The sequence below is a fragment of the Penaeus vannamei genome, chromosome 15 (assembly GCF_042767895.1).
Source record: "Penaeus vannamei isolate JL-2024 chromosome 15, ASM4276789v1, whole genome shotgun sequence".
Taxonomy (NCBI): Eukaryota; Metazoa; Arthropoda; class Malacostraca; order Decapoda; family Penaeidae; genus Penaeus; species Penaeus vannamei.
In genome coordinates this window covers 17833285-17843284 of record NC_091563.1, presented here as the reverse complement: position 1 = coordinate 17843284, position 10000 = coordinate 17833285, and the positions used below count along the sequence as shown (strand labels likewise).

Below are 10000 nucleotides of genomic sequence, written 5' to 3'. Positions count from 1 at the left end.
AGATAAAAAAAAAGTGATTATTTGTCAGAATTATTTGTCTGCGCTGCTCCATAATTCTCTCTATCCATCACCTCTGCTGTATTTTATCTTCATTTTATCAAATATTCATGCTGGATGAAGTTGGTCTACAAACATCCTTTTGCCGGCAACCTTCCAACCTCTTCCACAAGGTACTCAAGCAATCTGCTCATGGCTAAACTAATCTCAGAAAACTGTATAAGGCAGTGATTTCTATCTTCTGCTTTGCTTTTTGTTGTAATTCCCCCATTTTTCTATTGTGCTATCATGTGTAGCTTATGTGCTCTTATCTCTAGCAGATTACATTGGGTTAATGAAAATCATAATTACTTTTTCTGTGGCTAGTACTGTATGTTTTGATAAGAATATATAGTACACACATTTTATACTGTAAAGCAAACAAATATAGTAATCTAAATTATTTGATTTTAAATTATATATCTATATATCCCATGGAACTGTAAAATTCTTTCATAAACCTCTATTTAAGTTTAATGGGCTTGACCACCAGTATTTGCAATATGCCATTGCAAAGCAGTGTGTATCATAACAATGATGAGGACAGACGGGCAATGATGTTTGATGATATATGAGGATTTTATAATCATCTGGACTGCTTGGTTGCAAAGGAATGCAGGTGATCTAGGGTGAAGTATGAAATATACATCACTGAAAAAATAGGAGGAAGTCTATAAGAAAACAGAATTTAGTCTTTTCAGGACTTTATAATTACAATTTTTTAATTGAGATTAGAACTTTCTACAAAGATCTCTTGAGGGGGAAATGTAGTATACACTAGATCAGGTCTAGATAAACTTGAATTAATTTTCAGTGTTCAAGCAATTAAATAACTTTTCTCTATGGCAGGAAATGTGTGATCCAACATAGCCTTCAGTGGTTTTCTAAATATTTCAAAAGAAAACAGGAAACTCACTTCAGAAAGATTATCGCCTATTCTCATTTTAAAGATAATTTATGGCAAACATAGAAAATGAGGAGTGTCAACCATGTCTTCAGTTTAATGAGAGGAGAGCAATATTTCACCCTTGGTCACACGCTGGGTAATGGATCTCTTGCACGCAAAGGGAGTGCCTTCAGGTTTATTTTTGTAATGCAGGATAACATCAGTTTAAATGATCTATATGCATTACCTTTTGTATTCACGTGATTGTGAAGCAGCTTTGAAACAAGACTCGGGTCATGTATGCAAATGCAAATGTTATTTTTATTAAAGCCTGGAATACCTTTCTTATTGTTTCATAAATTCAAAGGAAAGAACACTTCCTCTCACCTGGAAGCAGTACACATGCATACCTCAACCAAATTCTTTGTTCTTTGGCTACCATAATCGTTCTTGTCCTCATTTTAATAACCGAGGACAGCAGACAACAGAGATAATATGGTACGGACTACAAGCAAAAAGTGAAAAGATTTAAGACACTGAAGATAGCATGTTTTTTTCTCGAAAAGATTTCTTTTTTAAAATCCTTGGTATACATTTCCTGAATGAAGTATAGATAGCATCCTGAGAAAAACAACCCTTGACATATGGGAAGGAATATAACATATTGAACATGACAACCTAAGCACCCCACAAATGCTAGATTTCCCTTTTACTTCATATTTTTGTTTTATGTATGTTATTTTTGAAATTCTGGTAAGTTCTTTAAATATATAATCCCAATATTTTAAAGATCCACACATAACTCTCCCAAAGCTTCATGAATACGAATCACCTGTTATACGTAAAGAATGAACAAAACGGGCATAATGGCCATTGAGGTTCCTCAAGTTTAATGTAACAAGCTCAAAGTTTGTTAATTCCTTTTATGGAATTTAAAGGAAGGTTCTTTTATGATTCAGATGATTAAAACGTAATCACACGATGGAAGCAAAGAAACAAGGTACAAACAAAATAATAACCTGTTTAATCCATCAAATACACATCTTGGAACATGATTCTGGTATTCACAAAAATAAAAGAATACAAAATCTGTTTAAATGAGAAATAAGAATTCATGCCTCTGCATTTCTTGAAAGACGTTTGTGTGTGTGTGTGTGTGTGTGTGTGTGTGTGTGTGTGTGTGTGTTGTGTGTGTGTTTGTGGTGTGTGTGTGTTTGTGGTGTGTGTGTGTTTGTGGTGTGTGTGTGTGGTGTGTGTGTGTGTGTGTGTGTGTGTGTGTGTGTGTGTGTGTGTGTGTGTGTGTGTGTGTGTGTGTGTGTGTGTGTGTGTGTGTGTGTGTGTGTGTGTTTGTGTTGTGTGTGTGGTGTGTGGTGTGTGGTGTGTGGTGTGTGGTGTGTGGTGTGTGTGTGTGTGTGTGTGTGTGTGTGTGTGTGTGTGTGTGTGTGTGTGTGTGTGTGTGTGTGTGTGTGTGTGTGCGCGCGCTTTGTGCGTGTGCTTGTGTGCGTGTGTGCGTGCGCGTGTGTGTTGTGCTCGTGTGTTGTGCGCATGTGTGTGTGTGTGTGTGTGTGTGTGTGTGTGTGTGTGTGTGTGTGTGTGTGTGTGTGTGTGTGTGTGTGTGTGTGTGTGTGTGTGTGTGTGTGTGTGTGTGTGTGCTTGTGTGCGTGTGTGCGTGCGCGCGTGTGTTGTGCGTGTGTGCGTGCGCGCGTGTGTTGTGCACGTGTGTTGTGCGTGTGTGCGTGCGCGCGTGTGTTGTGCACGTGTGTTGTGCGTGTGTGCGTGCGCGCGTGTGTTGTGCACGTGTGTTGTGCGTGTGTGTTGTGCGCATGTGTTGTGTGTGCGTGCGCGTGTGCATGTGCGCGTGTATATGTTTGTATTTGTGTGTGTACACAGTATTAAAGCAAGCGTCCGTGCACTTCACCTGAAGCCTGGTTGCGTCCACAATTTTCAATGATCTTTGGGTTACAGCAGCAATTCTGAATCCCTGTGAGACAGAGACCATTTAGCGAATGCATATCCAGTTTTCGTTCCTTTTTTATGCTTGCAATTATGTCATATTTAGAAACAAAAATAACTGAAAAAAATCAAATCCAATAGTAATATCACTCGATTAGCAACGATAAACGAGAGTTATCTTGCCTTTCGATGGGTCGGGTGACTCGGAAATAGACTCTCCCTTTAATTAAGCAGAGCCGGAGATTGGCAAGGGACTTGTTGGAGGTCATCCTCACGAAGTGCATCCAGTTCTTCGAGCTCCCATCGCCGTCCACGTCCCTGCCTACGCCGGGCTGCAGAGGGCGAAAGGGAAGAGAAGAGCATAAAGACTGGATGGTTAATAAATATTTTAGCATACGGGGAGCATGGTTTAATAAATCTAATAGCATTAAGATGGGTTGGGTTGATAAATCTAAAAGTAAAAGGAGAGAATGGTGTAATAAACTAAATCAAATAGGAAGAGGGTTGGTTTATTAAACATAAAAGCATTGGGAAAGGCGTTTTAATAAACCTATTATCATAGGAAGAGGATGGTACAATCAATTCAATCGAATAGGGGGAATATGGTTTAAGAAACAACAGCAAATGGAGAGGGTGTCCCTAACTTTTTTTTTTCTTTTTTTTTTCTTTAGAGAGCTGTTAGAGGAGAAAAGATAGTTAGATCATCTCCGAATAAAGCTGGACAAAGAAATACGGGTCCAACCAACGTCTAATTAGACTGCGTCCGAATACGTACCTTGCCCTTATCAAAGGCGAGGAGTCCCACCAGAGGTCCAAAGGCCACGTCCGGATCGAGGTCGATCTTTGTCATCACCTGCGTCCCCTCCATGGAGGATGAGAGGTACAGCGAACTAGGGAGAGTTTTCTCGGAGTATTCGGGGCACTGCGCGTCAAAATGTAATCGGAAATCATACGGATTAGCACTTTTTTCTTGAAAATTCTGTATGAATATGATTCCTCCCCAGTCAAGTAGTTGATCAAATTTAGAGAAAATAATCGCATAATTGGCAAGTTTAATGGCAATGATAACACCACCACCAACAATAATGATGATGATGATAATAATAATAACAATATTTATTGATAAAAGTAATAATAGGTAATAAAAATAATGGCACTGATAATAGTAGTGATGCTGATGTAAAATAGGTCTTTTTTCCGGCGCCAAGAGGTGTAGTACTACAGTTTCCTATGACTCCGCCCCTATTTATGGGGGCGCAGTCATATATAAGCAACTGCACCTGGCTGATGAGCGCGCGGAACACCTCTGCCCGTTTTAAAACTGGAAGAAAATGTTGATGCTGCACTGTGTGGTGCAATATTAGTAACTTTGATGATGTGAATGAGGATATTATTGCACTAAGTACTAGTTTATAAGTATTTACGCGCGCGCGCGCGTGTATGTGTGCATATATGAATATATATTATATATATACATACTGAAATGTGTACATACATACATACCTATATATACAGTATACACACACACATATATATATTTAAACATGTATACACACATGCATATATATATATATATATATATATATATATATATATATATATATATATATATATATATATATATATATATATATACATACATACATATACATACATGTGCATTTGTGTATGTATATGTATATATATACATATATATGCAGAAATATAATATTAAAAATATATACTACTACCATATATAACAATATAGAGTTTAAGGTTTATATGCTTGCGTATTAATGGGGCCACGGCTAAGAAGAACGAGGTTCAGGTTTATCTTTCGTATGTGTACATTTTTATGCGATATGTCATGTAAGGCTTGTTACTGTTTTTCTTATATCATTTATGCTTTAATCTTGACAATATTCAGGCCTCCAAAAGTGTTCCATGACGAATAATATACGGGGAAGTCTCATGTTTTATTTGCAGAATGTGTTCGAATGGTTAAAAGAATATTATGAAAATATATATTAGGTTTTACATAATCATTTTACTTATTATGTATGTATAATTGAATATGCAGACGTAAACCTATATATCCTTTTGAATGCAGTTGATATCAATCAATAAATAGTGTAATTTTCAAAATATTTAATGAAGTGTGACCTTCGAAACCATTGTCGATGGACGAATGAAGAAGTATGATGGGAGGCGCTTAGGGCCCGCGCATTTTCAACTGATTTCGATAGTTTTCCGTCGTTTGATTTGTAATTTAAAGATGTTGATAACTAACAACTTGTATTTATTGTTATTTCCTAATGTTACATAAGTAAACCAGTGATTTGTTAATTGATAGACTTAAAAAACAAAATCAGATTCGTCAACTCGAGTACAATTCCTAGGAATGGGGGTGGAGCCGCACCTGTGGCACAGCGTAGAAGCATCGGCAGAGCATCGGCAGCGTTGCTGTCGCGATCGGCCCGGAGAAGTGTCGCAAATGAAAAAAACGACACTTTATAGTGTAATTAGACAGTTTCTTGGCATCGGAAAAAAGGCCTAATAATGATATTGATAATAAGTGATAATAACAATAACAACAATAATGATACCAATAATAATGACAATGATAATAATGAAAATAACAATACTAATGATTGAAGTGATAAAGGTATGAGTAACAATAATATTGCTTATAATGAAGATAATAATGACGATCATGTTGATGATGGTATTAATTATAAAGTAATGACAATGATTATGATGATGATGGTTGATAATGATAACGATAGTAATAATAATAATGAAAATAATAATAGCGATGATGGTAATTGAAATAATAGATGAGAAAACGTATAATGAAACCAATAACAATAACAACAATAACACATGAAATTATAACAATAGTAATAATAATTATGATATATGACTATAACATTAAAATTATAATGATAAAAATAATACTATCAGTGATGATGATAACAACGGTAACAAGGAAAATAATAATGAAAATGATAAAATCAATAATGACAATCAAAATGATAACAGAAATACACCAATAATGATAATGATAGTAATAATAATGATAATGTTGCTAATGATACTAATGATTAATTATCATTGATCAATTGGATTAATAATAACCATGATGGTAATATTTGCGATAGCAATAACAATATAATAATAGTAATAGGTAATAGTAATCATAATCATTATCATAATGATAATAAAAATGAGGATGATGGTGATAATAATAAAAATGAGGATGATGGTGATAATAATAAAAATGATAATGTTAATAATAACAACAAAAACAATAATAATAATAATAATAATAATAACAACAATCATAATCATAATAGGATGGTGATGATGATGATAATGATAATAATGATATTGGTATTAATGATAATAACAATAATATTAACAATGATAATAGTAATGATAATAATAATAATTATAATGGCAATAATATGATAATAATAATGGTGATGATAATAATAACAATGATAATATTAATAGTAATAATAAATACATAAAACAAGAGTAAAACAATAATAACAGTAATATTAGTACTACAACTAATAGTAATAGTAATAATAATTAAAACAATGAGAATGAGGATAATCCATAACAATTAAAATAGTAATAACAATGATAGTAGAAATATTAATAATAACAATAATGATGATAATAATGATAACAATAATAAAAGTAATGGTAATAGTAATAATGATACTGTTAATGATGGTGATCATAGTAATAATAATGATGATAATGATAATAACAATAATAATGACAATGATAATAATAATAAATATAATTTTGATGATGATAATAATACAGATATAGATAATGAAGATAAAAACTAATAATAATAACAACAATAATAATCAAGATGATAATAATGATAATGATAATAATAAAACAAAAGCTTTTTCACTTACAATAGTGTCCCTGATAAACGTCAGTTTCGTACCACAAGCGAGACTCAAGACGTTTAGCTTCGGCAGTTCTGTGAAGGTTTGAGATTTTAGTCAGATGTTTCTGAGTAAATCAAATTCCCTCAGACTGTGATTTCTCTTTTTGTGATTATAACGTAACAGGGAAGAAATGATGAGTAAAATACAAAAGGGAATTTAGGAATACGTCACAGGTGGCCGGTCATGTTACTTGTTCTCTACTTAAAATAGTATGATGAGGATGTGAGATTTTATTATAATAATTAGTGATTGAATGAAATTGTCTCAAGGTATGTCTCAAAAAAGGTTAAATAAATAAAGTCAATTCAGTGGAGAACCCTGACAATTGACTAATAAGATGAATAGTTCGTGACGAAAAAATATAAAAAAAGAAAAAAATATTAACAACAAATGACTCGAAAGTATATTCACTAACCGGGATTTGCTCCAAAGACCCCCGAAGAAGTAGCAGCCAGCTCCCCCTGGTGTTTTGGGAGCTCAACCGACTCTTTGCCTCTCAGTTCAGGAGCCTCCTCTTTGGACTTGCCCCAAAGGAAATCACTGATTACCTGCATGACTGTTGCGCTTTCTTTCGCGTCAATCAGAGGTTCCTGAGAATAATCCTCAACGTCTTTATGACGCTTATCCCCTTTCCCCCGAGGGGTAGCAGGTTCTTGGTCCGCAAACAGCACCCTGACCTTGACTTGGCTCTTGACCCCCATCACGTCCCCGGCCTGGCCCTTGACTCCCTTCACGTCCCCAGCCTGGCCCTTGACTCGCTTAATTTCCTCGGCCTGGCCCTTGACCCCCTTCACGTCCCCGGCCTGGCCCTTGACTCCTTTCACGTCCCCGGCCTGGCCCTTGACTCCCTTCACGTCCTCAGCCTGGCCCTTGACTCCCTTCACGTCCTCGGGCTGGCCCTTGACTCCCTTCACGTCCTCAGCCTGGCCCTTGACTCCCTTCACGTCCCCGGCCTGGCCCTTGACTCCCTTCACGTCCTCGACCTGGCCCTTGACTCCCTTCACGTCATCGGCCTGGCCCTTGACTCCCTTCACGTCCTCAGCCTGGCCCTTGACTCCCTTCACGTCCTCAGCCTGGCCCTTGACTCCCTTCACGTCCTCAGCCTGGCCCTTGACTCCCTTCACGTCCTCGGGCTGGCCCTTGACTCCCTGACCAGCCTTCACCTGCAGCTCCGTGGTCGTCCCTCGCGCCTCCCCCTCCTCATGGGTCGTTCGCTTGGCAAATTCGTCACTCTCCCCCTTTTCCTCCGCGCAGTAGCTACAGCCTGAGGAGTACCTCTGGATGCAGTCTTCGCATACGAAAGGGAGGAGGACAAAGGGCGCCACTGGGGAACCCCCTCTCCGGCGCTTCACTTGGCTTCCAACTGCGTTACGTTGCTCCCGCTCGAGCTTCCGCTTGCCGTGGAGGCATTCGACGCACTTCGAGGAAGGCATCTTTGAAATTCTGAAAAGAAGGAAAATCACGTGTGTGTGTGTGTGTAAGGATATACAAACATACATACATACATACATAAACACATACACATACGCGCACACACACACACACACGCGTGTGTGTAATATCTAAATATTGATTTGATTCTAACGTCGTGTGGGGAATGGGATTATCAAAGAAACGTGAATTTAAGAAATGTGCGCATATATCATTGTATAATGCTTATATAAGTGTTTTGACTTTCTCCCTCTTTCTCTCTCTCTCCCCTCCCACCCTCCCTCTCTCTCTCTCCCCTCCCCCTTCCTCTCTCTCTCTTTCTCTCTCTCCCCTCCCACCCACCCTCCCTCTCTCTCTCTTCCCTCCCCCCCTCCCCCTCTCTCTCTTCCCTCCCACCCTCCCTCTCTCTCTCTCTCTCCCCTCCCACCCTCCCTCTCTCTCTCTCTCCCCTCCCACCCTCCCTCTCTCTCTCCTTTCCCCACCCTCCCTCTCTCTCTCTCCCCTCCCCCTCCCTCTCTCTCTCTCCCCTCCCCCTTCCTCTCTCTCTCTTTCTCTCTCTCCCCTCCCACCCACCCTCCCTCTCTCTCTCCCCTCGCCCTCCCTCTCTCTCTCTTCCCTCTCCCCCTCCCCCTCTCTCTCTTCCCTCCCACCCTCCCTCTCTCTCTCTCTTCCCTCCCACCCTCTCTCTTTCTCTTCCATCCCCCCTCCCTCCCTCTCTCTCTCCCTTCCCCCCTCCCTCTCTCTCCCCTCCCCCCTCCCTCTCTCTCCCCTCCCCCTCCCTCTCTCTCCCCTCCCACCCTCCCTCTCTCTCTCTCTCTTTCCCCTTCCACCCTCTCTCTCTCTCTCTCTCTTTCCCCTTCCACCCTCCCTCTCTCTCTCTCTCTCCCCTCCCATCCTCCCTTTCTCTCTCTCTCTCCTCTCCCCTCCCACCCTCTCTCTCTCTCCCCTCCCACTCTCCCTCTCTCTCTCCTCCCCCCCTCCCTCTCCCTTCCTATCCTCCCTCTCTCTCTCTGTCCCCTCCCAACCTCTCTCTCTCTCCCCTCCCACCCTCCCTCTCTCTCTCCTCTCCCCTCCCACCCTCCCTCTCTCTCTCTCTCTTTCCCCTTCCACCCTCTCCCTCTCTCTCCCCTCCCACCCTCCCTTTCTCTCTCTCTCTCCTCTCCCCTCCCACCCTCTCTCTCCCCTCCCCCTCCCTCTCTCTCTCTCCCCTCCCATCCTTCCTCTCTTTCTCTCCCCTCCCCCCCCCTCTCTCTCTGCCCTCCCTCCCTGCCTCTCTCTCTATCCCCTCCCTCCTCCCCCTCTCTCTCTTCCCTCCCCCCTTCACCTCTCTCTTTCCCCTCCCACCCTCCCTCTCTCCCCTTCCTCCCTCCCCTCATCTCTCCCTGTCCCTGCCTCTCCACCCCTCCTTCTCTCTCTCACCTCCCACCCTCCCCCTCTCTCTCTCTCCCCTCCCCTTCTGTTTCTCTGTCTTCTCTCCCACCCTCCCTCCCTCTTCCTCCGTCTCCGTCTTTCCTTTCCCTCTTTTTTTTCCTTTTCACTATTACGCCGTATATGGTTGCCGCTTAACCTGATATTTTTAACTCTTTGTTTGAGATTTGCCGATCTATTACTATCTATCTGTCTGTATGTCTATCTATCTATCTCTGTCTGTATGTCTATCTATCTATCTATCTCTGTCTGTATATCTATCTGTCTATCTGCCTATCTACCTATCTATCTGTCTGTCTGCCTATTTATC

At 40.3% G+C, this 10000-nt stretch overlaps 2 protein-coding genes across 5 annotated transcripts in view; one reads left to right on the top strand and one right to left on the bottom strand.

Moving 5' to 3' along the window:
* The window catches only part of LOC113818561 (ribosome quality control complex subunit TCF25), a 53562-nt gene extending 52296 nt beyond the window's left edge, over nt 1-1266 (top strand). For all 4 annotated transcript variants that reach the window (XM_070130501.1, XM_070130502.1, XM_070130504.1 and 1 more), the window contains exon 14: nt 1-1266. This exon is cut by the window's left edge and continues 2347 nt beyond it. The gene's annotated coding sequence lies outside the window, so the exon portion shown is untranslated.
* Nucleotides 1267-1927: 661 nt separating this feature from the next.
* Nucleotides 1928-10000, bottom strand: part of LOC113818577 (involucrin) — an 8550-nt gene continuing 477 nt past the window's right edge. Inside the window, exons 2-6 of the mRNA XM_070130505.1 lie at nt 7247-8274; nt 6796-6863; nt 3651-3797; nt 3059-3207; nt 1928-2903 (exon numbers count right to left, since the gene is read on the bottom strand). Of these exons, the coding sequence (XP_069986606.1) occupies nt 2882-2903; nt 3059-3207; nt 3651-3797; nt 6796-6863; nt 7247-8264 (1404 nt within the window). The 5' untranslated portion in view covers nt 8265-8274 and the 3' untranslated portion in view covers nt 1928-2881. The remainder of the gene's footprint in view (nt 2904-3058; nt 3208-3650; nt 3798-6795; nt 6864-7246; nt 8275-10000) is intronic.